This window comes from Gamsiella multidivaricata (assembly GCF_025024155.1).
Source record: "Gamsiella multidivaricata strain RSA 2152 chromosome Unknown BC939scaffold_13, whole genome shotgun sequence".
NCBI classification, from domain to species: Eukaryota; Fungi; Mortierellomycota; class Mortierellomycetes; order Mortierellales; family Mortierellaceae; genus Gamsiella; species Gamsiella multidivaricata.
In genome coordinates, this window is record NW_026251721.1 from 1 (window position 1) to 24,711 (window position 24,711).

The window sequence follows — 24,711 nt, forward strand, 5'->3', positions numbered from 1 at the left end:
TCGAAACATCTCATAGATGTCATGCCCCATATCCTTACACTCTCCTGGAAGTCCATGAACGACAAGGACTTTTCCAGCACCAAAGGTACCAGCAACGATAGCGACCAAGGCGATGGCGCCATTTCCCACAGGCCCGACAAGATCCATCTCGAAACCAGAGCTCGCCTTGAGCGCTACAAAGCAATAGCTCAACAATGTCATGCCCTTCAAATTAAGGATCTGTTTGTCGGACATCATGCGGGGGATCAGGTTGAAACGGTCATCTTTCGTTTCTCCAGAGCGAGCGGAATTGATGGGTTAGCGGGTATCCAGGATATGACGTTACTGGGCGTCGTACATGTCGCAGAAGCCCTAGATATCAGAGTTATCCGGCCATTGCTCAATGTGTCAAAGGTATACAGCACCTTCTTTTTATGTCGTGTGTATCGATATGGGTTAATTGAGGGTGAGGGCGCAATGGTCTAATACATTGTCCACAAACATTTGATCATCAAGGAGCGATTACGGGCAACGTGCAAAGATGCGGGCATACAATGGGTCGAGGATCCTTCGAACCGATCGTTAGACTATCAGCGCAACGTGATCCGCCATTACCAACACGAACTTGATGCACAGGTCGCGCAGGATCCTCAGTCGCGATTGCGCCCGTTATCAACCAGTGCATTGTTGGCATTTCGGGAACGAATGGATCAGCATCGTCGATTTGTCTGGGATCAAGGTACTCAGCAGAACATGGCTACGTTCCGATACAGTGGTGTATGGAACTCATGACACCAAAATACGACTCCTCTTTCTACCTAGTGAAGCCATGGCTACGGGACATTTGGTTTGACTCTGATAACGGCGTCTGTCATATCAAATTGCAAACAGCGCCTGTGCCGAACAACATTGCAGCATCGACTAATATGGGGTGGCTGCAGGAATCTGAGACCCATGTTGCAACACGGATACTTTCCTTCTTGGTGCGCTGGGTGAATTGCAAGGATCATTCACCCCGTCTAGAGGACATCCAAACACTGCTCAACCATCTGAGACAGCCACCTGTGGAGTCATCATCTTCGATTCCTGGACCCCCTGTGCCTGCGATCGAGCATGAAGATGATGCTAGCTCTACGGTTTACAGGCGGAAGAAAACACGGGCGTCTAAGCATCGACTGGGCATGCGGCAGACAGCTCAATCCCAGGATCCTGGATACGTTATGAACGATCAGAGAGCGGAACTGTCCACGACATTGTTGACACGGCAGCCTGTTAATATTGCGGGCGTCTTGTTCACTCCACCTCGCAAGACCAAAGGTGTCCTCGATCACTGGACGCTCTCACGTCAGCCCATGTCCTCTGCAGAACAATTGGCGGCCTCGGTGTGTGCGGATCTGGACACGCAAGTGGACCTGGTTTGGGATCAACGTTTTTTTATCAGAATTGAACCTAGTCCTGGTTTACCAGGATCAGCCATGTCCCTGCGACAGAGCCATCTTCGTGTCCGACCATTGGCCGCAAGCGACGTCCCAACCATTCAGCGACTGCTTGAGACGGACCCGCAGCATGGAGAGGACTCGAACAAATTGAAGACCTGGATGTTCATTGTCTCAGGAAAGGTCAGGTTCACCATCCCTGTGATCTGTTACATGGAAGAGCACAGCCTCAGGACGGATGAATTGAATCCTAGCACGAATACAAAGTTCGGACGCAGAGGTTCGTTGTCGGAGAGGGTAGTTTCTCTGCCGACTCTGGGCATCAACATGTTTCCATCCGGACTCGTAACCAAGAGCTGGTTCAAATCCAATGCTCCTGCAGACGCTCGCGATATTCGCGATTACTTGTTATGCGAGACAAGAAAAGGGCAGTAAAATGCTTTATTAGATAATGGATTAATGGATTAAATGAATTTGTTTATGCTACTACGCAGTTGGGTATCGTGACTTTGAGATTTCCATCCTTGTCAAAGAGGCCCCAGTTAGGTTCAACAGGTACCGAAGGGTCGGTCTTCCAGGGCTCGTCCTTGAACTCAAACCAGTAATCTGTATGAACAAAACAGAAACAAACAAACAAAAAAAAAAAGGTTAATTGGCGATCTGATGAATAGTCCGGAACAGGGTGTGTGCATCGAACATTTGCGGCTACATATAACTTACATGGGATGCCCTGAGTGTTGGCCTGGCAGATAAAATCATTGATCATGATCTGGAGGTTATCGACACCGGGGACGGCCGAGGGCGAATCAATAGCAGTGGCAGGAGCGGATGGCCAGCCGACTTCGGAGATTGCGCCCTTGATGCCGGACTTGGTGGGGTTTCCGATGATCGTATAGTTGTACTGTGCAAAGGTCCAGTTGGCGCCCTCGGCGGCGGCGACCCCCGCAAAGTACGGATGCAAGTTACCGCTGAGCTCATCCGAGACCTCGGCCAGGGCCGAATTCAAATTGTTCCCGATCTCGGATGTGAAGACGGGGATGGACTTGTTGTAGCGGGTACGGATGTTCGTCCGGACCGTGGACATGAGACTCCCCAGAGCTGCGAGGGTCATATCCTTGCGGAAGAGGACCTCGTTACCGACACTGATGCCCTGGACCATATCTGTGCCGTAGGTGTCCAGGACCTTGAACAAGGTATCGTACTGACGCTGGACGGTCGTCTGGTTCGTGTCGACCCAGAGCGTCAGGACGACCTTCATGGTATTGTTGAGTTTGAGGGCTTGGATCGCCTGGAAGGTCAGTTCGGCCTGGTTGCAGTCCATGCCGTAGAGGCGGATGCGGTTCGTGAGCTGGGACATGATGATAACATCGTCGACGACGTTCTGGAGCGTGGCGCCGCACCAGGGCATGAGGGCATTGGCGGGGTTGTAGTCGAGTCCGTAGAAGGATTTGTGCAGGTTCGGGTTCGGTGTGAACTGCGTGATCAACGGAGTGTCCTTGGGCGGCGCGTCCGGGTTTCTATATCCAGGAAGTGGGGGGAGGAATGGAATGGAATGGATGCATGAAATTATGAAGGGTTAGACAATCGAAAATAGACTGGCACAGCATCGCAGCATTTTTAGAGACACAAAAAAAAATATTCAGGATTCAGGATTCAAAAAAGGAACGTACGGTAGTGGAGCAAGACCATCGATCTTGCCCTTGCGCGTGACAAAGCCCAAGACAATGCCGGCGATGACCCCCACCAGGGCAAGGATACCGACGACGCAGCAGATCCCGCGCCACTTGCGGCTCGTCCTGCTTTTGCGCTTCAACCATTCGCTCTTCTCCATGAGGATGCGACCGCCGAAATCCGAGTCGGAGGAATTATAGTTCTCCTTCTGATCCTTGGTCACCATCGCGGCCGAGACGAGCTCCATCCTCTTCGAGCCCTTGATCGACCCCTCCCTGTTGACCTTGGCCTGTACCGGCCGTGGCAGCGACGCCGCCAGGAGTCGTTCTCCCTTCGCGTTCAGCTCAATCCCACCACCCCCAGCACTCGACGAAGAATAGCTCGAGTTCGGACGCGACGATTTCGAAGATCGATGACCAGAGGAGATGAAACCCGGCCGGGGCTTCCCTAGACCCTCACTGTCACTGCCAAACACGTCGTCATCGTCGTCATCCCTGTTCAAGATGTCGTACAGATCCTCTTTGCTGGTGATGGATTCCGAGTTCTGCAAAACCGCGAGATGTGTTGTGACGGGCGCCAGACTAGAGGCTGGTGAGTTGGCATTGGACGAAATACTGTGTGTGGCTCCTAGGACCGCAGACCGTGGCCGTGGTGGGCGGGGAGAGGATGAAGAGGGCTGGGCAGCCAAGGCTCGCTGGCGTGAGGATTCTTTTAACCTGGCATCGACAGCTGCAAGGACATTTGGGGCCATCAATGGCGAGCTGTCGGGGAAGGAGCATACAGAGTCCGGCCGGAGGGCTGCGGGCGTTGCTGAGGGCCGGGTATAAGGAAGGTGTGTGCCGCCATTGGCCTGGTGATCCAGAGAAATATCCGATTCGGGCGTTGGATGTGACATTGCGAACCCTTGAGTGGTTGTCGAAGGGTTGGGCGAAGGCGAGCGTGATGGGAATCCTTGAGAATGGACAATGGACGCACGATTCGAGGGCATGGGAGAAGAATGGTGGATTGCTGGGATATGAATAGGTGTCGATCGAATCTGGCGTGGCAGACTTCCTGAATGATTCTGTTCCGCAGAGTTTTCTGGATCGGAACTGCTCCGGTCGATCGCCGGCACCTCAGGCAAGGGTGCGCTCCTGAGGGCATTCGTTGGGTCTGACCGTGTCGAAGGTTGGTGAGAAGCAAACAAAAGACCGCGATCGAAAACCATTTCCTCTCCAGGTGTCATTGGCAAATGTGCGGGGTTAAAATGATCATGCGCCAGCCGGGTGCTGAACTGTGGATAACCTGCGGTTTCGCCAGAGTTGAGAGAGTGCGCAAAAGGTGATACATGTGTCGGCCGGTCAGTCCCCCGTGAGCTGGATGCGGATGAGGTCGGTACGCTCGCTGAGGTGGATGCTACCGAAGCTGGAGGTGTGTTATCGACGCTGGCTGTGAGTCCATGGTGTGTAGGTACTGGCATGGCGAATGCGGACGCATGGTTGGGAACAAGGCCTGACGATGGCCGTGTCTTTGTTCCTGGTGTTGCTGTCGAGCTGTTTCCTGTGGTGTGTGATGATTCCATGCTGTGCAGTGAAGGTTCGCTGCAGAAAAAAAAAAATAAGGGTAGAAAAAAATCGCGCTACGTGCGAGTGTTGAAGAGATGCAAAGTGGAGAGCGCGAAATTACTCGACAGACGGGGCAAAAATGAAGAGAGGCGATAGAAAACACTGCAGGAAGAGTTGGGCGTTAGGAATGATGGGAGGACAGCGATGGGCGCTAGAGAAGAAGGCGAGGAACGAAAGGAATAAATAATTGGCAAAAAAAAAAAATGTGTAAAGAATAAGAGTGGGAACGATGACGGACGGGCGCTGTGAGGCGCTGGAAACGGGATTATTATATTCAGGCAAGCAGATAACAATTTAACGTTTTTGATTTTTGCTGCTCTCGTTCTCATGAATTTGGCACTCAGAACGGCTGCCAGGGGGCATATCATAGGGAAGACAGACCCAATAGAGTGAGATAACAAAGCGGGCGTGTAAGCTGTATCTCCATTTGCAGCCGCACTTCATCGGTCATCGTTTAAGCCCTTGTCTATGACGCCAATGGCGGGTGAAGAGGAGGTTCGTCGTTGACCCTGCTGGCGGTACCTGCTACAACGGACAGAGAAAATCGGTTTACGGACCGTCTGCAGGTACAGGACCTGTGTGCGGACGTTACAATGATCCAGTAGGATGATGTGATGTCCATGATAAGGGTTTCCAGGCACATCGCGGTTTAATCGTCCATCGATCCACTTCTGCTCTCATTTATTGTCCCCTTCAACGACATCCTTCTCATAGTCCTCTTTGTGGATTCCTCTTCATTTCGTAATTTCGTCATAGTTCTTCCTCTTGTTGCTGTGGGTAGTGCAAAACAAAATATATATATTTCGATTATGACATCCGAACATTGACCCTGGCGCAGGGTCGTCGTGTTACGGCGATGACATGTTGATTCGCGTGGATCCAGCTTGTTTGTCACAACGCGTAATTTTGAGAAGAGCTTCAAGGACGTGCTTGGTCTGTGTGAATGTGCTGTATATAGAGCTTGTTTATTGTTGGTTTTTTTTTTTTTGTTTATGAAATTTTTACATCGTTTGGATTCCTCACCTCTGCGCACAACAAAAGGCACACAAATAGTAGTGGGGAACTCAAACAGCAAACAATGCGGTAATGATGATATTGTCTATTGAAGGAAGCAAAGAAGAAATAAAGCTTCTCTAACATCAATGGGGCTCCTTTCTTGATTCCATGAGGAAGACGAGAGGTCTCTATTTCTCAACATCATGCTCCACCTGCGCGTGCGCCAAGGTATATATAAAAAAAAGTCTCTCGAGAGAGCAAACATAACGCTCAAGGATTTTTATCCGCAATGGCTGCCTTCCTATAGGCGCTGTCATCTAGATAAACCGTAGACTGGGCCCCATGTGCGCCTCAGGCATATGGATACAGATTCCTGTGCAACCATGGAAGATTGCTCGTAGAAAAAAGAAAAGAAAATATAAGATGAGAGCTTTCTCTCTTGAGCCAGAAGGATTACAAGAAAAAAGAACACCTTGCACTTTGCAATGCGCGCGTATACGCCATGGCCGTTGGCATAGCGGTGGATTATATACATGAATCGTAGACTTCTTGTCTTGCAAGCGAAAAGCTGTTGAGGGGAAGGAGAGAGAGGAAGACTGATCTTCACCTTTATTCCTAGTTGGATTTTCTCATCGTGTTATCTTGCATACGCCGAAGTGTCTCGCGGATACCACTCATGCATGCACGTTTTACTTTAATTTCTTGTGCTAAACCATGTAGAACACAAGTGCTGACTGGTGGGATGGAAGCATCAAAATAGCATGCAGACTAGGAGGCCCACACGACTCCCCTAGTCTACAAGCGATAAGGCCAGTCATCGAATGCGCACCTATCAAATCTTTGCGGCACCTCAAGCGCTATGCTTGGCTAAAAGACGCTTGCTTAGCTCGGGCCAGCTTCTCAGCACTCCTACTACTTATTAAATCAGTTGGGGGCGTCCTTAACTCTGTCATACATTAACTTTCATTTTTCAGATATCAAGGTATCATTGTGGAGTTGCTCACTCTCTCTTTAGAGACACAAAACGACAGCCAGAAAGCTCTCACAAGGTGATCGAATGGCGTCGAGTAGGCTTGATTAACGCCACGCCCCAATTGCTCTCCTTCACGAGTACCGGGATCAACTTGCACACTGAATATTACTATTTCTTTGTTGCCACATGAAATCTGTATGAGCATGAACCCGTTCAGTCCCCCGTTATTTGAGCATGATTTTCTAAGAAATGCCTTGTTCCCAGGGGTTGATTCCAAAAGACCCGATTATTGGCGGGTGAATGAAACATGCTCCACTAATTCAGTAGCGTGCCTGATTCAAACTCATTCTCGAGGGAAGAGAGAGGGGAATGAGGAGGTTTCGAGGGAACACACTCAACACAGCAATTTAGTTATGTAGCTAAAAGAGATTGAAAGGAACAGAAAACGCTTTTCTTTTCTTGGTTTATTCCATTCGATTCAAAGATCGATCTATCTTGGTTGGAATGCGAGGAGAGGAGCGGACCCTCTTCCAAGGACGGAGGAGGTATGGTGAAGGAAGGACGCAAGGATGCTTCTTTTACTTGCCGATTTGGATATCCTATATTCGACGCAAAGAGTAGATAACGCGTGTTTAGTGCATGGCCATATTTTGTACCAGGGATTTGCAGATAGAATGAGAGCAGAGACAGATATAAAGATACTTACAGCGCAGGAAGTGTACCACTCGCCCTTGTTCAACATCCATCTCCACTGGAGCAGGTAGACACCGGAGGCACGGGTAGGAACCTTGAAGCAGCCTCCGCAGGCGCGGCGGTCCTCGTTGCTTCCCTTCATGCAGTTCTTGTAGGGCAACTTGGCGATGGTGTTCTTGAGCAAATCAGCCTGGCTGATATCCTTGCCGTTGCGGACCTTCGACAAGTTGATCTGAACGGTGGTCTTGCTCTCGCCGCTCTTGCCGTGGTTCTTGGCGGGCCAGCGGACGCAAAGGGTATCACCAACGGAGGTGACGGTCATGCGACCAAACTTGCCACCATAAGCAGCAGAGACAGGGTTGGCGCGGGTCTCATCAGCACCCTTCTCCGCGCCGTGCTTGCGGTCAGAGCAGGCGACTGCATGGTTAGGGTCGGGGTTCTTGTGGGTCTGCTGGTAGTGGCGGGAAGGCCAGTCAGAGTCCAAGGAGCCGAAGGCCTTGCCGAGAGGGAAGCGACGGGCATAACCCTGGCACTTGCCTCCCTTGTCGGACCAGTCCTGGACCTTGGAGTTTTTGAACTTCCAGTCAACGCAGTCCATCCAGGAGTGAGCCTCAACCTGGGGGGTGTAGGTGGAGAGGACGGCCAAGGAGGCGACCACGAGAGCGGTGAAGGAGGTCTTGAAAAGCATGGTGATAGGGCTTCGGAGGTAGGGGTTGAGGTGAGAGCGGAAAGCGGGAAGGTTGAAGTGTGGGTAGGGGAGAGGGGGTTGCTAGGTAGTGTAGCGTGAAGGGCGTGTGGGTAACCGGATGGAAGGGGGAATTGACAAGGAGCAAGAAAAAAAAACCTCAGCAGGGGTCTTGGGCCCTTGGTATTTATACAACGCTAGCAGGGAAGTCCTGGAGAGGACGCAGATGCTCGAAGGTTGATGAAAGGCTGGCCCGTCAGCAATGGAATGTGGCCCGGTGCAGGGCTGAGGGTACTTACTGATTAGCTATGTAATTGAGTTCCATGGTATATTTACATCTCTCGCCAAGGCTCTGCTAGTATCGAAAAAAAAAAATAGCACTACTTCAAACCAAAAATGAGCAGAAATAATCCACAGACGGACCCGCACGACTCGATCGAGATAAAGGCTAGTGTAGATTTCATGCCCCATGCCTTCCAAAGTACACATTTGGGAGTGGGACCGATGAGCACTGGAGCCTTGGCTGACAAGGTACAGTACAGCGCAACCGTTGGAGTGGACTTTATTTTTACTTTATTGGTTGGTTCCCCCTCGACCCATGCGTCGAATTAAAAAAGAACCGCGTATCTTCATATTAGCAGAGCTTCTCGAACGACGACATACGAAAACCTACTCGGCGCATTATCTTACGCCCTCCACCACATTGTGTTCCCCTCTATGCAAGGCGGAAATGAAATCCGTCCTCTTCTAGCCTTGTCTACGCCCTTTCCCTCATTAGTGGCTCTTTGAACGTACGCACCGAACAATTCCCGGCTTTGCCAATTATTTATTTTTTCCTCCCCGGATTTTGAGGCAGACCAAATTATTTATTTTTTTTCTCCCCGGATTTTGAGGTATTGAGGTAGACCGACTCCCTGGCATTCAGAGAAATTTTTTGTGATACAAAAACAAAAGCACAAAAACATGAGCACTCTTTGGCGATAAGCTCAAACGAGAACTTGTTGGTCAGCCTCGTTGTCTCATCTCCTTGTCTTCTCTTCTGAGCGTCCACCGGCCCAGCACGCTGTTCATTTCATCTAGTCTACCTCGAAGAAGGACCACCTTCTAGTCCGTTCTTTCATGAAAAATACCCACACTTTGAGGCTCACGTAAAGAACTTTCCATCATCAGCCGCTGCTAGACTCCATTGCCACAATATGTCTGCATTCCGCCGGAGAGATTGAAGTGAAAGTGGGTGATAAATATAGAAAAATAAAATAAAATAAAAAAAACCGGGCCTAGCCATAGAAAAATCCTCGGTGGTCGAGTAACAATAACAGCAGTACCTGCTCAATTGGCTCTCACTTTCACTTTTGCTCACTACACATTTGGCATTTGGTCGGAAAGTGAGCATCATGATCTCCCCCCTCCTCCAATTTTCTTTTATAAGGTTCGTAATACTATACAGACAAATAGGCAAAAAAAAACATGGAGCGCGCACCTTTCGATTCTCTACTTCAGTAACCTGTACGCAACCGTCTGGGCAAGGGGGGGGGGCGCGTATATCCGTATTCAGCGGATGGAGAAAAATAAAGACAGTATGTCTCCGTTATTGAAGAAAGATAAAGGCGTCTGCGTTACACTGGCTTATGATGAGAAAAAAAAAAAAAGGAAACCTACCACTCCGTTGGAGCGACCTGACTGGCTATGCGCCGGGGTCTAAAAATAAAATCAGGCAATTTCCCGGTTCATTTCTTAAGCATTGGAGCTGCCGTTGCTCTCCACACATTGGATCTGCTTCCATGTCTTCGTAAATGAACGCCCGGATCTAGAACATCCAGGATGCAGACGCTCCGTCCCCCCCCCTCTCTCTCTCTCTCCCCACGCGACGCTCAGTTCCCAACAACACGTCCTTCATGTTTCTCATGGGTACGCGTAACGCGTTAGTGTGTTTTTTAATCGTGGTTAATCTAGAAAGGATGAGCTTCTACGGCTAAATGCAAAATCACAAGCCTCCAGTATATGTAATAACAAGCAGAAACAGTATAGTTAATTAGATAGATGGACGAACTGGAAAAAAAGAGGGTTTCGTCGGTTACTCGTGTTCTGCTACAGGGGTCAGAATAACCGGGCGATTCTTTAGTGACGACGAGCGGCAACGTTGTGCACGCCGACTGCGACGCCAGAATCTCCACCAATTTGAATATCCTAGTCACAAGGGAGCAAGATTACCCGTATTTAGTACTCTACGACCTTTTTTTTTTTTTTTTGGTATCTTTTCCAGGGCAAGAAGACAAAATATAGAAATGAAGGGAAAACTTACGGCGCAAGAGGTGTACCACTCGCCGGGGTTCAGCTGCAGATAACGGACAAAAAAAAAAAAAGAAAAGAAAATTGTATGTTAGCCCCATTCGTTTCTACTCCCCCTCATTTTCACCTTGCATCCTCCCGTTTTTTCCGCAACGCTACAATAGAACGTACCATCCACCTCCACTGCAACAGGTAGATACCACTAGCACGGACAGGAACTTTGAAGCATCCACCGCAGGGACGTTTATCGGGCGTAGAGGCAGATCCACAGTTCTTGTAGGGCAACCTAGCGATCGTGTTCTGGAGCAATTGCTGCTGGGTCGGATCCGCGCCGTTCTTGTTCTTGGACAGGTTAATCTGCACAACCGTGTTATCCTCGTTGTGCTCCGCATGGTTCTTGGCAGGCCAGCGAACGCACAGCGTGTCGCCGACCGAGGTCATGGTCATACGGCCCCACTTGCCGCCATAGGCTGCGCTAGGAATGCGGGCCAGTGTCTCGTCCGAGCCCACGTCCTTGCCGTGCTTGTGATCGGAGCAAGGCAGTGCTGTGTTCGGGTTACCCGCCTGTTGGTAATGACGCGAGGGATCTGCGCTGTCCAGGGAGGCGAAGGGCTTTCCGATTGGATAGCGGCGCGCGTAGCCCACGCACTTGCCTCCCTTGTCGGACCAGTCGGGCTTGGAGGGGTTGTTGAATTTCCAGTCGACGCAGTCCATCCAGGAGTGAGCCTCTGCCTGAGGGGTGTAGGAGGAGAACACGGCCAGGGCTGAGACCAGGATGGCGGTGTAGGTGGTAGTAGAGAAGATCATGGTCTGTGTGATGCCGAGGGGATACGCGTGAGGGATGTTGTCTGGGGGAGAAAGTCGATTGTATGATGCACAATAGAGGGTAAGTTTTACGTGTCAAGGGCTGTGGAGAACAAGAGAGCAGGAAGAGGAGGAGGGATGGGATGTTGGATGGATAGCCAGCTTTTATATATACACGTAGATGCACTGCTTTGGTACCACAGTTAACGAGGGGTAAAACGAACAAGGGGAATGGGGGAGGGGGGGACCTGACAGTTGGGGTTATTCGCTTGATTAGAACTCGACACTAGGATGAGTCTTGGCGAGTTCTTTATGAAGAGTGGTAGGCGGTCGCTGCAGCTGCTTGAAGCGAGAAAGTGTTGATCGAAAGGGCCGTAAAAAAAGAGTAACAGTGAGCGGATGCGGGATGCTTGCGAGCACTTTGTACTATGAGCCATTTGTGCATTTTTTTTAAAGATGTAAGGGGCAGGCAGGATTTGCTAGGCTGTTGATGAGCGATTCGACTACGATGCCAACACAGGTGGACCACACCCGCCCGAAGATCGCGTTTTAACTTTGTTTAATGAGCGAGGAAGGCGAATAGGCAGATAAAAATAAAGGGGATCAAGGAGTGAGGATTTTATTGAAAGGAGGGCCCGTCGCGTTCCCCAAGGTTCGTTACAAAGACGTGAAGCGCATTAATTAGGAGCACGCATGGACACCAAGGGGAAGGGGGGTCAGGAGAAATCGAGGGAGTGACAGAGACTCCCACCAGCTCTCCACTGGCGCCATCGTAATCACAGAGCGGGAGGAGCTCGTATCTCCTATTTCCTATTTTTTGGAATTCATTGCTCTGTTAAGCAGCATCTCCCGAGCATCCTTAGATTGCACCGCGTGCTTTCGATTCTTGGGGACGGAGACAGAGTCTCCTGGAGGCCGATAACAACTTACTGGAGCTGAGCACGTCTGAGCACGTCTGGGTCCAGACAGAATATCGCCGCAACCTGCATGCATACATGCTAAGATAATAAGCACCGGTGTGGATCCATGAGATCGGGAGTCACACCAGTAAATGTTTATGAAGGACGTCGAGAAAGAGATATGAAATGTGGTAGCTGTGCTATTGACGCCGGTGTAACAAACAATGACATGAGCGCACGGACATTTGGTCGCTACCACTGCATTCGTTTGTGCAACCAACCCTATGAATGCTGGTAGAACTAGGCACGACTCTATATGTGGCCATGACGGCTCTCGTGAAGAGAAACAGCAGTTTACGCGTGGTATAAGGTAGAATGCTCTGGCTCTATCTTGCTATATTACGCGCAAAAGGAAATTATCAGAGGGGGCAAGAAAGTGCATAAATGAATTAAACGGTGTCTGTACCTGCTGCTCTCCCTCTCTTTCAAGGCATTGCGCAAGCGCTGCGAAATATGCTGTTAAGGCAGTCTTTGCAAAAAAAAAAAAAAAAAAAAAAAAAACCGTTATCCAGGGTCAAAAGGTGATGCAAACATATCGTGCATGTAGTAAGAGCAGCTTTTTTCCTTTATTCTGGTATATTTATAAAAAACGCTCTAATAAATTAAAAGATAGCACTGAGTACGCGGCGGAAGATGTTGGGCTTGCGTTTGTTTTGGTTCATCTCAGATTCGTTGTCCATCACAGGCATGGCAGAGTGCATGAAGCTCCGTCCCGTGTCCAAATCCACATCGACCAACTTGAGGATCTTGGTCTTGCTCCAGTACTTCTTTCCAAAGTAAAGGAGGACGATGAATGGCAGCGTGATGTAGGCCGACAGGAAGGACTTGATGTCGAAGGGTGAAAAGGCTGTGTAGCCCTGGCCGATCAAGATGACCAAGCAGACCAGAATAGTGTAGATGGGTCCGAACGGGTACAGACGCGAGACGAAAGGAAGTTCGCTCAAAGACCGGCCCTGGGCCTTGTAAGCCATGCGGAAGCGGATGTGAGAGACCGCGATACCCAACCACGCAATAAAGCCAGTCGTGGAGGACAAAGACAGCAGCCAGTTGTAGGCTTCACCCTGACCGACCTGAGGGAGCGATACAATAAATGCCAAGCAGCCGACCAATGTCGTGGCAAGGACACAGTACACGGGCACACCCCAGCGATTGACGTAGCCAAGGAACTTGGGCGCGTTACCCTCCTTCGACAAAGTGTGAAGTGCACGCGAGGAGGCATACAGACCAGAGTTACCAGCGGAAAGAATGGCGACGAGGATGACGGCGTTCATGACATCGCCGCCGACCTTGATCCCAGCCTGGACAAACACACGGGTAAAGGGCGAAGCCTTGACGTCACCGTCAGGGTTGGCAAGCTCTCGGTCGTCGTAAGGGATGGTCATGCCGATGATCAAGATAGTGAGGACGTAGAACATCAGAATGCGCCAGAAAACCTGACGGATAGCGCGGGGAACGTTCTTGCGGGGGTTCTTTGTTTCACCAGCAGCGATTCCAACCAACTCTGCTCCCTGGAAGGAGAACCCAGCGTTCAAGAAGATGGAGAAGAGACCAATAAAACCACCATGGAAAGGGTCCATGTCAAAGACCTCGCGTCCGGGCTTGGGTGCTCCTTCGATGGGTGTGCCAATAGCGCCTCCAATGTAGAGGAAACCGACGATGATGAAGACTATGACTGCAAGGACCTTGGTCAAACTGAGCCAGTATTCGGTCTCACCATACGCCTTGACGGTCGTCAGGTTGAGCCCAGTGAGGATGACGATGAAGACCAAAGCCCAAACCCATCCTGGACAAGCTTCGGTCGAAATCCAATACGAGATGATGAGCGAGGATGCAACGAGTTCGGTAGCGAGGGTGATGGACCATGAGAACCAGTAGACCCAACCTGAGAGATTTTTAGCAGATGCGATATGAGAAAGTAGATGTGATTAACTTTTGAGTCTTAGAAGCCAAGCGGAGAAGAAAAAGCTGCATGGTCACATGCCCCAGATGAGGACCAAGACGGGACCCAGGGGATTGGGTCAAAAGTTCGGCCCTGGCCAGCCACCCAACAGATTTCATCCAGCTGGTAAAAAATATTTCCAAGGAGTACTTACCCAACATGAATCCAAGAGCAGGATCGAAGAAGCGGGTACCGTAGGCGTTGATCGATCCTGTGATGGGTAGGTAGGTGGCCATCTCACCGAGCGAAGACATGAAGCAGAAGACCATCGTTCCCACAAGGGTGTATGCGATCTGCGAATAACCTGGACCGCCTGTAGCAATGGACGATCCCGAGGCCAGGAAAAGACCTGTGCCAATGGTTCCTCCTGTGAAGCATGCACAGAAAAAGTTGTTTGTGAGTTATGCGAGTTATGTGAGTTATGTGAGCTATGTGAGATGAGATCATGGCTGTCCCTACAACAGCCGTGGGCGACTGGTCAAGTGTTTAAGGTTACAGCCGGTGAAGTGGTCTACTTTTTTGGCCGTTTTGAATTTTTGAGGCATTGGATTTTGTCGCCGGTCGAGAAATTCGATAAGGCCGTGCATGCGAAGACAAACAAACAAACGGCTGATCGCAACACGATTATGAGAGCAAACATAAAGCATACGCAACGATGATCCAAAGCAAGGATTCATACGACCAGTATGCTCCATTGCTTATGTACCAGACTGAAGATCGATGGCTGAATGCAGGCAACAAAGGACAGAGCTGCCGAAGGGAAGAAATGGGATTTGCTATGCCATGAAAAGGAGGGGACTAGATAAAGGTAGACTGTGTCTGATTATGCTTACCAAGAGAGATCATAGTCAAGTGTCGGGCTGCAAGGTTGCGCTGGAGTCCCTGGCCGACATCGCCTGTGGTGGGGTTGCTCAGATCGGTGTCATCGTGGAGCGAGACATCTGCCTTCTCGTCATAATGGTCGATGGGGGCTCCCTGGGAATAGGATTGCACCTCCATCTTATCCCCTGAACCGTGGGTGCCGATGTGATCCCCGTTCATGGTCAATGAGTTATGAGCAGATGAAGTGTATGTGGCTACGTAGAAGGGAGGAAAGGGGATTGATTTGTGGGAGATAGTTTCGGCGGTAATGTACAGGTGCGTGAAAGAAGGAAGGGGGAGGGGTATAGGGAGTCAAGCGTGCGAAGAAAGACTGAGAAGGGAAAAGCAAGAGGAGAAGAGGAACCGGGACACGGGGGCATAGTAAGTACCCTTTTATGAAGATCGAGAGCAGCAGTACTTGTTTGCATGGCACTCTTCGGGCTTGTACAATTCACTCGTATCCGTAGATGCCGTTTGTGCACACTTCATGTGTCTTTAGTCTAGACTTGGTCATTCCCGATTAGCGTTTCGGGCACAAAAAGAAGGGTAAAAGTGAAAAAACGGCAGCCCGCTTGCTACTGGAGTGAGTGGCCACTCACTGCCTTGGTTAAGTTTCCGCTCCACTCACTCAGACCAGACTGTTTCTTGTCGTGGCCGCTGGTTCCTTGCTGCTCGAGCGATTGATCAGGCCGGATTCATATCGCCCAACCCTAATTCGGGCCTGTTGGCGATAAGAAAACAATGGCAAGGAAAGAGGGGACAAGTCGCTCGTCTGTTCACGCATTGCATTTAGAGATCGCCCGTGTTTACTAGATGGAGAATAACTTACTAAGGTTAGGCATCATCAACAACAAAACAAACAAAAAGGACAATTTACCCAAACCAGAGCATGGTACACTGTCTATTGCTCCTACTGTCGATCCATTAGGTCGAGCAGGAAGATAGCAATACAGTCCTCTTCTTTTGTGCGGTGTGATGCTTCGCTGTCCCTCTGGTCGCCTCATCTCACATCATCATCTACCCCGCTTTCACACACTCCACCGCCATGAATCCCCGCTCCGCTTCTGTCTCAACCACAGTCAGTGCTCATTGCAACCCACAAATACTCCCGTCCCTACGGCCCTCATGTCACATGTATGCCCAGGCGTGGTGCCCAATCATAGTGGTTGCTATCCCTCAGTCCCCAAAGTCCGATCCATGGGCCAGTTCTTCCCACACAATAAAATGTCTACTTTAGGTTATCGATGTGCACTTATGAAATCTCCGCAATGGTATGTAGTCTACTAGTCTATATAAGTGCTCTCAACAAGTCCTTCGTAAAAAAAAAAATTGCAGAAAACTTTATTAAAGATGTCCCTCAGAGGACCAGAGTAAGGTCCACAACGGCTATATGGCAAACATATATAGGGTTCATCACTCGCTCTCACTCCTTCAAGAAATCTCACAAATTAGTGTAAGACCCTATTTGCCCTTTTGGCCACCTACGCCCTCTGACTTTGCATGCCGTCATGGTCTATAACTGTACGCCATAAAAGATATACGCCCAAAACCTCGACCCTCCTTGACGCGTATAGTCTACGGACCTAGGCGTCCTCCTTTAGCTTGCCAAAACAACATCGACACATCGACATCGAACATCTTCACCAGTAACAGCAACAAAGACAACTGAATGCTTCTTTTTTTCCCCCTCATTCTCGCATAAACGATCTTTGGACACCACGCGTTTGGTTATCTGCATGGATTTTCTAGTTACCCCATAAAAAATTCCTAGAACGGAGGACCTTTGCGCGTGTAACGTAAATCCAAGCATGGTTTAAACGCTCGCCTGCCCAAAAGCTTATGATTCCTTCACATCCAACTCTTTTTGTTCCCTGCACGTTGTTGTTTCGGTATAATAGCGCAGGACCAAGTTGTTGTTTGGTTGCCGTTTGTCGTTTGTCGTTTGTCGAGTGAATTGTTGACCATAAAGTACAAATATCACCCATCGTTCCTACATTCTCACCTGGTGGTAGCGTTCTTAAACCATCCTATTTATACATCTCTAACCCGTCATTCACTTTGTTTAGAGTGGGATAGAATCCGGAGGTCTAATGCAGTCAATTGCAACCAAAGAAAAGAAGGAAGCGTTTCTAACCATCACGCTCCTGTAGGACACGCAATGCACTATGGCGCATAGCGGTCTAACTACACATCGAGGTGCACAGCCGACGAGCGCGTTAATTGAATTCAAGGAACCCGTAGCAAGCTCCAGACAGATCATTCCAGCATAGCCTGCCAACTGAAATTTTTATTATCTTTATTAGATACGAGGGCCTGTTCTACTCGATCTTAAAGGACCATCATTCCAATGCCTCCTGCTAAAGCAGCAGCTCCAAGGGTCATCTTACTCAAATGTTTCCAGTCAGACGAAGCTCCGTTTCCGCTTCCAGAACCCGATCCAGATCCAGATCCAGATCCAGTACCGGTTCCGGCAATGGAAGCAGCAGTAGGTTGTTGGTTGTTCCATTTGACGTTGTTGAGCTCCGCGACGGTTTGCAACAAGTTGCCCTTTTCATAAAAGTCGACGGCAACAAAATTGGGGAGCTGGTTGAAAGTTTTCTGACAGTCCTTCGCATGGTTGGTCAGTTCCGCTCCATTGGTAACATTCGCTGCGCCTGGTTGGGGCATGTCCACTGTTAGACCTTGGAGTGGGAACTGTCCCGAAATAAAATGATTCAAGACATACATCTGTCGAAAAAAGATAAAAAAAAAAATAGACCATAATGAGAATTGGAATGCGCAATGTATGCAACACCAAAAGTTCGAACCAGAGCATGATATCGCGCATCATACCTGCTTGCGCTGGTTCTTGGGACGGTCCACCGTGCAAGGGTATGCGGAACCCTTTGGAATTTGCCAGGGTGTTTCGAACACGAACGAGTATTCGGCCATGAGCCATGGCACAGTAGCATCCGCACCGCCGTCAATAAAGTTAACCATCCGTTTTCCGCTCGAGATCATCTGAGCGAGTGTGGGCCATGTTTTAGCACTAGCTGTCTGCGTGTACGCGTACTTATCGAGCCCAGCAGCCGCATACGCCGCCTATCAATGAGGTTTGTTAGTTGTTAGTTGATTTTTTTTAAACCCCCTCCCCCTTTGGAGTTGGCGGTCAATGTGACACATGGCAGCATGGCTGAAAGCACTTTACCTGGAATTGCGCGGGCTTGAGGTTTCCGGCGTTCTCCCATAAAATCGTAATAATCTACAAACGAGGTCAGTGAGGGTTAAAAATACATTCGTACAAGATGGTGAGCTGTAGCACATTAATGCATGTTAAGAAAAAAAAATACATTATTGAAAGGGGTGATAGAAAACATACCTCGTTGGGGTTGGCATCCATGAAGGTCTTGATCTGTTGAAGAACCTTGGATAACGGGCCAGCATCGAGCAAAGTACCTTATGGAGGATTAGAGGGAGAGAGTCATTGACGGAATAAGTGCCAACGAAATGTAATTTGAGGAGGGTGTGTCCAAAGAGAATAGTTTACACCCTTACACATGCTGTGACACAGCTCAATGTCTTTTGCATTGCCCGATGGTGTGGGATAGGCATCGAGCATAAACGCCCTGATGCCGTCCTTCAATTGAGTCGGGATGTCGTTATTTTGGTTGGTGGCCAGCCCGCCAGGAGGAGTGTAGGCATAGGCATTATGGGTGGTGGCATACGACACCTTGTCGAACGTCTTGGAGCACAGCTCCGCATAGCCGTTGCACACTTGCTGGGCGTCAGAGTGCGCCGCCAAAGAGGAGAGCAGGATAGCGCCCACGGAAAGGATGAGTGAGGCGCGCATGAGGGATGAGTAGGTATGTGGGGTTGCGAAGGTGTGTAGGGATGTCTGACAAGACTTGGAAGGGGTTGATGTTAGGGACAAGGAAAGGATGCTGATGGTAGAGCAATGGAGGGATCGCTAGGCTGACATGGCACCAGGAACGCGCGATAATAATAGCGACATCACGTGTAGAGACCACAGGGCCTTTTCAAACCCGGGGACAATCTCATAGGACAGGGCCTGCGGACTGTGGAGGCACGCGTTCAGCCGTACAGGGGTAAAGTAATACGGTTGATACCCTCAAGTAGCACTCCCGGTAATCATCATGGCTGCGCCGAGGCAAATCGAACCTTTAATATTCTAGGAGAGAAGAATAAGACACATACTCGTTCTCTCTCTTTTGAGCGGGTGTCCATGGAAAACAATATGAAAGCACAGGGGGACCGGTTGGAAGCCAGCATCCATTATTAAGGAGATCTATTCAAATAATAATAATAAAAAGCTTTTCTGCAAACAATTAAATGCTCTCGCTGCATGGACTACGTTTAGTTCTAACCGTATTGTTCATTTGTATATACATGTACATGTACCAAAAGCTGATTAAGAGAATGAGAGCCAATCGCTCAATGGAAGCAAGTGGGGGAGCATGGGCTTTGAAGAGGAGTTAGTTTGCTGCAAGCTCTCATTTTAATAATGCTCCCTGCGTCTGGCTAACCTATCCTGCACATGTACTCCTGATCGATCCATGGGAACAGGACGGAACGGCGGTTGCTTGTAACGAACTATATCTACCCCTCTAATTCTTCTCCCCACTCCTTTGTTCACTCCTCCTGTCTCATCGTTACAACGCCGAACGAAGGAATGTTAAGAAGCAGGAAAATCACCTAGGACCACAAGGGGTGAGTCCGATTATTGCAGAAAAGTCGGTGATAGAAGGTCATATCACATTGGTGTGTGTCAGGTATGTAGAGTGACTAAACTGCATCCTGTGCTACCATTTGCCGAATGTCACTTGCCACTCAGAGGGATGCCAAGAGGAAAAATAGACGAGGGGGCAAGAAGTGATGATTTATTTTTTACTCTCAGTGTAGGATTGTCATTTGAGGATTAGTGCTGTGTAGGGGTTGTTAGCTTGCGATGGTGTAAGGTGCATAGGCAGTGCAATCGGTGGGACAAATGGACATCACCGCAACATCATAAGAAGGGCTGTAACCATAAAAATAAAGAAAGTTTAGGCTTTTGGTAATAGACTTGTGCTATGCAATCAAGGCATTCAGGCCCAAGGATCGCTAGCTGCACTATAAAAGGGTTCCTGTTCCGGTATTTTTACACCGCCTTCTTCCCCTTTCCCTCTAATACTTTAACTGCTTCGCTGCTTCGCTTCGATCACTTTAATTTCTTCTTTTTATTCTGGCTTACGGTAACTTGTGGCACCTCCATGGAATAGCCATTCTCTTTCGGCTTCGTCTTCCTAGCCCTTCTCGATTCTAACAAGACCGACTTTCTTTTTATTTTAGACTCTACTCTTCTCTTCTCGCTCCTTCTTCCTCAATTCCTCAATTTCTCAATCCATCACTCTCTATCTCTCATCTCCACATTGTACCAAGCAACGAAAATGTCATCAATATCACAACAAAGGAGTGCTTCCCCAATGATGCACTCCTCAATATCTTCACAGCACCTCAATCCGCATTCCCATTCACACTCCCATGCCGCCTGCACTTCCTACGCCTCCTCTATCTCACCCTCGCCCTGCTCAAGGCCATCTTCACCGGCCTCCATGATCGGCTCCACCTACACTGTCCCGACCCCGCCTCAATCGCCAACCTCCTTCCACCTAAAGAGCTTTGCATCTACGCCAGGGTCGCCTACAGCACCAAACAGCAACAGCGGTAGCACTAGCACAGTCATCACACTCGGTTCTCAACCTGTCGGATCTGCACCTTCGTCTGATCCCTCCAGCAACCCTTCCAGTGTCTTTAATCTCTCTGTTGGATCGCTTCTTTCTCAGCCTGTCACTCGCTTTGTCGTTCTGTTGACATTACTGCAGAGTCTTGTTGCACTGGGAGGCCATTTTCCTGATCATTGTACAGCACCATCGCATGTTCTGTATGCAGGACAGTATGCCGCCATGATTGCATCGCCCTTTGTGGTGCCATTGACGCCAGCCCTCTTGGTCTCCGCTCAACAAACTCTTGGAACCTCGCTCTTGCTCGCCATATCCAACATTATCTCGTTGGCACTCTTTGAGGAGCGACTGACGACTATCTTCAATGGCAACGGCTCGCGGATCTTCCGCAACCTGTTTCTGACGATTGTGGCTCTGGTCTTGGCGTCTCGCCAGCTCCTGGGCTTCATTTTTTCCAGATCACTGGGATGGCAGTTTCCTGCGCTGTTCTTCAGCGACTCGATGCATGAGTGCAATCTAGGTAAGGAAAAAGATTACGGTTATTTTTCAAACCAAAGGACTCGATCTGTATGCACAAAAATACACACATACACACACAAAAAAGGATCCGCTTTTCGTCTCTCATGGGGATGGCTCTCGCTCCTTTCATTCTTTGCGACAGAGTCGATTTGAATCGTTTCTGATTCGGTTTCAGGATCTCTCCTTTGAACGAATGCTCAACCATCCCAGCTTGCCAGTCGAGTTTGACATGCGTGATGCCAGCTTGGACGAACCTCGTGAAAGTGGACTTTCAGTCTTGTCAATGGCAATCAGGGCGCAGCCTGCATGATCAAACAGGCGATGCAAAAAACACAGAAAAAAAAACTTCTCCAGGGACATAGCGCCAATGGGGTGATGAAAGTGCTGGCGTTGGTGGTTTTCAATGAGAAATAGGTTGCCCGAATCGCCCACTCTCGCTCCTTCCAATGACATGTTTGTCGCTGGCACAGCCCTGTCCGTTTTTCCCATATGTTTTTACCACGCGGGTTATCTTTTCGCTATCAGCTGTCAGAATGAGATAATCTTATTTCCAGGCACAATCGTCAATGCAGTTTAAAACCTTAACTGGCGCGTCAAGGAATGACATCTGCTTACAACCACTATTTTCTATTATGTCATTGTCTTCACAGGCCTGGGTCCCTTTCTCTTCGCCTTGTTGGTCGTGCAGGCACTCTTCCCGGAGTCAACCCTGTCATCATCATCATCACCGAGTGACAACAACAGCAGCAGCAGCAGCAAGCCATGGACATCCTTCTGGATCTTCCGCAGGATCCATATTCAGATCATCCTCTGCCTGTTTAACGTCATCCCGAAAGCAATTGTCTGGTGGACTGGTACAGGTCTGGCTGTCGGTTTTTTCGTCGCGCTTGTTGTCTCATATCAGCGCAGGATGGGTCGCTGGGGTGGCAAGGTTAAAACGTCCGTATTTGAACGACAGCAGTGGGAGGATGCGGACCTATTTGTTTACGCCAGCGAGGAGGAGCAATTGGTGGCTGTTTCAAAGGAACTGGATAGCGAACACTTGGAGTCCTTGGCATCATCTCCAAAGTCGACACCAACGGCGCACTACCCGGACATCACCCTCACAGGATCAGCTTCAATCCGCGAAAGAAAGCTGTCGTTTACGCTCTGGAAGGCCATGACATACATCCTGCCTATGATCCTTGTGCTCCTCTTGGTACTCATCGGATGCAATCAGCTCCACACCTACAGGCCCAATATCTCCAACGATGTTCTCAACGAAGCCATTGAGCCACAAGCACCATTCTTGCTCACCCTCGTCTTGATGACTGCGCCCAGAAGGAACGGAGTTGCCTACATCAAACAGACGCTGACATCGTACCTAGACAACTTTCCGGACGAGACTGCCGATCCATTGTACTCACGTATCCAGATTGTTGTGTATACTCATTTCACGGACTTTGACGCGTTTGACGAGGCAAAGGCCTACTTCAGCACCATCCCCAAGGCCCGCAAGCACGTCAAGTGGGTCAGAGAGGAGGGGTCGGAAAAGAACCAGCGCAAGCACCTCATTAGTGCGATCCGCAAAGTTGGAACAGTAGAGGATACGGTCTACCTCGGCATCATGGAGGATGATTTCCCTTTCTGTGCAGGAGGATGGCAGGAAACGTTGAACACGATCTACGAGGCCAATCGACAGGTGCCTGACCATTGCGGCGTGTTTGTTGCGACTGGCGGCAGCGGATTGATTTTCAAGCGATCTGTGGCCTTGACTGCGACGTTCGTGCTCGAAAACGACGTCCTTGCCCATGAGCGCGGAGAGGTCGCGTCTCCACCCGACATTAGTCTCCAGAACTGCATGTTGGGCAAGCACGATTACTGCTCCAGCTGCGCAGGCACGATGGTCATCAGCAAGACACTTCTCCAGGGCCATCTCGGCTATAATACCTCGACAAGTGGCGATGGCTACCACCGGAGCCAGTTCCAGTGCGGCTGGAGACACCCCTTCGTAAGTGCTGTTTCTTGCTGACATGGCTGCCCCTAGCTTTCAATTCAGCTTACATTTGTTGCGGTGCACGGACTAACGTTTTTGTTATTGTTCGTTGAAATAGAATGGATCTCCTGCGGTGCACATTGCTTAATTCAAGGATTCAAGGCGTCCTTCCTGCGTTCGTCCGTCCATCATTATATATATATATTCCCATACTTCGCTAATTCTTCTCTTTTCCATCCTGTACTTTTACGCTTGTATATATTTTTTCTATCTCTATCATCATTGCTCGTTTTCTGCCTTTCAGCAGGGACATCAATGACAAACATCTAGATCGCCCTGTTACCATACCCTCGTTAGTTTTTTTTTTTAGACAGATAAGCCCTCTAGGGATCTTGAATCATGTAATATTATCATGCACATAAACTGAGCGGCGTGCCAACTGCTGCTTCTTTTCAAGAAGGCGCGATAGTAGACTAGATACATCTTCAATGCCGTTCCTTTCATACTGATCCTGGTCCAGTCTATGAAAATTCGGGCCGCACAGTCACTTTTTTTTTTTTTTTTGTGTGGTTCTCCACAGCGCACTCCACTACTTCACTTTCCCCTCCTTTCTTCTTTTTGAATACCTCCACACATTCCTCCATCTGTTCGTAAGTGGATCCCTCTCGCATGCTTGTCCACTCTCATAACGCTCCTTGCCATCAAGACAACTTCACTCCACCATTGCGTTCTTGAAATCAACTTTTGGGGAAAGTTTACCAGAGATTACAAAAGATTACCAGGGATTACCAGGGATTACCAAACGCAGGTGAACGGACCCATCGCGAAACACCACCAGCACCACCAGCACCACCAATTCCATCAAATTCCCTCAACTTGGGCAACCATTTTATTGATCAGTAAACCCCATCAGTGCTATGTCTGTATGTGTGGTGCTGCCCTTGTCTGATGGTATCTCTATTTTGACTTTGCATAGGAGAACAAAACAACAACGACAACAACACACTACAGCCATGTCAGTAGCAGCAGGATCCTCCCAACAACATATCCACACCCTGACGATGCCGACCTCATCGTCCGTACCGATCTTGCAGGCGACACCCGGCAAGCGCATCGCTTTGCCCGTCCGCGTGGAGCCCAAGGTCTTCTTCGCGAACGAACGCACGTTCCTCTCCTGGCTCAACTTCACAGTCCTCCTGGGATCCCTTGCCATTGGCCTGCTGAACTTTGGCGACCGTGTCGGGCGGATCTCTGCTGGCGTCTTCACGTTCGTGGCCATGGTCGTCATGATCTACGCCCTCGTCACCTTTCACTGGAGAGCAGATCGGATTCGGAAGAGACAGCCTGGCCCTTATGATGATCGTTTTGGTCCGACGGTGCTGTGTGTCTTCATCTTGGCGGCCATTATGATCAATTTCGGACTGAAGTTTACGGATAACGGCATCTAGTCGTGCGGAGGATATAATACAAGAGAGGATCGAAGAATTTGTTGCACTATAACTCGTTTCTTTTTTTGCAGATTTTCAAACTTCAGTAAATTATAATGCGTCGTCAGATGGCACCATTTGAAGAGTTCAAGATAAACGGCATTGAATATAACTATGAATGAAA

General features: G+C 49.3%; 10 protein-coding genes across 10 annotated transcripts; 4 read left to right on the forward strand and 6 right to left on the reverse strand.

Moving 5' to 3' along the window:
- Nucleotides 1-21: 21 nt before the first annotated feature.
- BC939DRAFT_474548 (PP-loop family-domain-containing protein) lies at nucleotides 22-1,850 on the forward strand (the record flags this gene model as incomplete). Its single annotated transcript, XM_051558429.1, has 2 exons — nucleotides 22-393; nucleotides 753-1,850. 2 exons carry the CDS (start codon nucleotides 22-24, stop codon nucleotides 1,848-1,850), a joined length of 1,470 nt encoding a protein of 489 aa, XP_051415040.1.
- A 24-nt stretch (nucleotides 1,851-1,874) lies between these two features.
- BC939DRAFT_442607 (glycoside hydrolase superfamily) lies at nucleotides 1,875-3,078 on the reverse strand (the record flags this gene model as incomplete). Its single annotated transcript, XM_051554413.1, has 2 exons — nucleotides 2,136-3,078; nucleotides 1,875-2,021 (listed from the first exon to the last, which is right to left on the reverse strand). Coding segments are annotated over exons 1-2 (811 nt in total), but the record flags the coding sequence as incomplete, so codon positions are not given.
- BC939DRAFT_47270 (uncharacterized protein) lies at nucleotides 2,939-5,092 on the reverse strand. Its single transcript, XM_051558292.1, has one exon. It carries the CDS (start codon nucleotides 4,645-4,647, stop codon nucleotides 3,055-3,057), a length of 1,593 nt encoding a protein of 530 aa, XP_051415042.1. The 5' UTR covers nucleotides 4,648-5,092; the 3' UTR covers nucleotides 2,939-3,054.
- Nucleotides 5,093-7,237: 2,145 nt separating this feature from the next.
- BC939DRAFT_500481 (uncharacterized protein) lies at nucleotides 7,238-8,040 on the reverse strand (the record flags this gene model as incomplete). Its single annotated transcript, XM_051560053.1, has 2 exons — nucleotides 7,238-7,258; nucleotides 7,366-8,040. 2 exons carry the CDS (start codon nucleotides 8,038-8,040, stop codon nucleotides 7,238-7,240), a joined length of 696 nt encoding a protein of 231 aa, XP_051415043.1.
- Nucleotides 8,041-9,938: 1,898 nt separating this feature from the next.
- On the reverse strand, nucleotides 9,939-11,503 carry BC939DRAFT_442612 (uncharacterized protein). Its single transcript, XM_051554414.1, has 3 exons — nucleotides 10,498-11,503; nucleotides 10,340-10,372; nucleotides 9,939-10,224 (listed from the first exon to the last, which is right to left on the reverse strand). The coding sequence occupies exons 1-3, from the start codon at nucleotides 11,131-11,133 to the stop codon at nucleotides 10,156-10,158; spliced, it is 738 nt and encodes a 245-aa protein (XP_051415044.1). The 5' UTR covers nucleotides 11,134-11,503; the 3' UTR covers nucleotides 9,939-10,155.
- Nucleotides 11,504-12,636: 1,133 nt separating this feature from the next.
- BC939DRAFT_442614 (lysine-specific permease) lies at nucleotides 12,637-15,233 on the reverse strand. Its single transcript, XM_051554415.1, has 3 exons — nucleotides 14,862-15,233; nucleotides 14,183-14,395; nucleotides 12,637-13,971 (listed from the first exon to the last, which is right to left on the reverse strand). The coding sequence occupies exons 1-3, from the start codon at nucleotides 15,067-15,069 to the stop codon at nucleotides 12,692-12,694; spliced, it is 1,701 nt and encodes a 566-aa protein (XP_051415045.1). The 5' UTR covers nucleotides 15,070-15,233; the 3' UTR covers nucleotides 12,637-12,691.
- Nucleotides 15,234-17,140: 1,907 nt separating this feature from the next.
- On the reverse strand, nucleotides 17,141-18,918 carry BC939DRAFT_442618 (PLC-like phosphodiesterase). The gene is made up of 5 exons (XM_051554416.1): nucleotides 18,424-18,918; nucleotides 18,248-18,324; nucleotides 18,077-18,130; nucleotides 17,722-17,970; nucleotides 17,141-17,616 (listed from the first exon to the last, which is right to left on the reverse strand). The coding sequence occupies exons 1-5, from the start codon at nucleotides 18,716-18,718 to the stop codon at nucleotides 17,218-17,220; spliced, it is 1,074 nt and encodes a 357-aa protein (XP_051415046.1). The 5' UTR covers nucleotides 18,719-18,918; the 3' UTR covers nucleotides 17,141-17,217.
- Nucleotides 18,919-20,035: 1,117 nt separating this feature from the next.
- Nucleotides 20,036-21,884, forward strand: BC939DRAFT_442622 (uncharacterized protein). The gene is made up of 2 exons (XM_051554417.1): nucleotides 20,036-21,126; nucleotides 21,336-21,884. The coding sequence occupies exons 1-2, from the start codon at nucleotides 20,313-20,315 to the stop codon at nucleotides 21,485-21,487; spliced, it is 966 nt and encodes a 321-aa protein (XP_051415047.1). The 5' UTR covers nucleotides 20,036-20,312; the 3' UTR covers nucleotides 21,488-21,884.
- Nucleotides 21,885-22,731: 847 nt separating this feature from the next.
- Nucleotides 22,732-23,248, forward strand: BC939DRAFT_483363 (uncharacterized protein; the record flags this gene model as incomplete). The annotated part of the gene is made up of 2 exons (XM_051559175.1): nucleotides 22,732-23,115; nucleotides 23,219-23,248. 2 exons carry the CDS (start codon nucleotides 22,732-22,734, stop codon nucleotides 23,246-23,248), a joined length of 414 nt encoding a protein of 137 aa, XP_051415048.1.
- Nucleotides 23,249-23,687: 439 nt separating this feature from the next.
- On the forward strand, nucleotides 23,688-24,709 carry BC939DRAFT_442628 (vacuolar transporter chaperone 1). The gene is made up of 2 exons (XM_051554418.1): nucleotides 23,688-23,750; nucleotides 24,077-24,709. The coding sequence occupies exon 2, from the start codon at nucleotides 24,114-24,116 to the stop codon at nucleotides 24,546-24,548; it is 435 nt and encodes a 144-aa protein (XP_051415049.1). The 5' UTR covers nucleotides 23,688-23,750; nucleotides 24,077-24,113; the 3' UTR covers nucleotides 24,549-24,709.
- The last annotated feature ends 2 nt before the right edge of the window (nucleotides 24,710-24,711 follow it).

Coding starts and splice junctions, on each gene's coding strand:
- BC939DRAFT_442618 (XM_051554416.1), bottom strand. CDS start 18,718: ATGCGCGCCTCACTCATCCTTTCCGTGGGCGCTATCCTGCTCTCCTCT. Junction 18,131..18,247: donor TGGATGCCAACCCCAACGAG/GTATGTTTTCTA, acceptor CCTCGTTTGTAG/ATTATTACGATTTTATGGGA. Junction 17,617..17,721: donor CCAAGAACCAGCGCAAGCAG/GTATGATGCGCG, acceptor TTTTTTCGACAG/ATGTATGTCTTGAATCATTT.
- BC939DRAFT_47270 (XM_051558292.1), bottom strand. CDS start 4,647: ATGGAATCATCACACACCACAGGAAACAGCTCGACAGCAACACCAGGA.
- BC939DRAFT_442612 (XM_051554414.1), bottom strand. CDS start 11,133: ATGATCTTCTCTACTACCACCTACACCGCCATCCTGGTCTCAGCCCTG. Junction 10,373..10,497: donor TGTTGCAGTGGAGGTGGATG/GTACGTTCTATT, acceptor CGTTATCTGCAG/CTGAACCCCGGCGAGTGGTA. Junction 10,225..10,339: donor AGTGGTACACCTCTTGCGCC/GTAAGTTTTCCC, acceptor CCTTGTGACTAG/GATATTCAAATTGGTGGAGA.
- BC939DRAFT_442628 (XM_051554418.1), top strand. CDS start 24,114: ATGTCAGTAGCAGCAGGATCCTCCCAACAACATATCCACACCCTGACG.
- BC939DRAFT_442614 (XM_051554415.1), bottom strand. CDS start 15,069: ATGAACGGGGATCACATCGGCACCCACGGTTCAGGGGATAAGATGGAG. Junction 14,396..14,861: donor CTTGACTATGATCTCTCTTG/GTAAGCATAATC, acceptor CATGCTTCACAG/GAGGAACCATTGGCACAGGT. Junction 13,972..14,182: donor TGCTCTTGGATTCATGTTGG/GTAAGTACTCCT, acceptor AAAATCTCTCAG/GTTGGGTCTACTGGTTCTCA.
- BC939DRAFT_442622 (XM_051554417.1), top strand. CDS start 20,313: ATGTCATCAATATCACAACAAAGGAGTGCTTCCCCAATGATGCACTCC. Junction 21,127..21,335: donor GATGCATGAGTGCAATCTAG/GTAAGGAAAAAG, acceptor CAACCATCCCAG/CTTGCCAGTCGAGTTTGACA.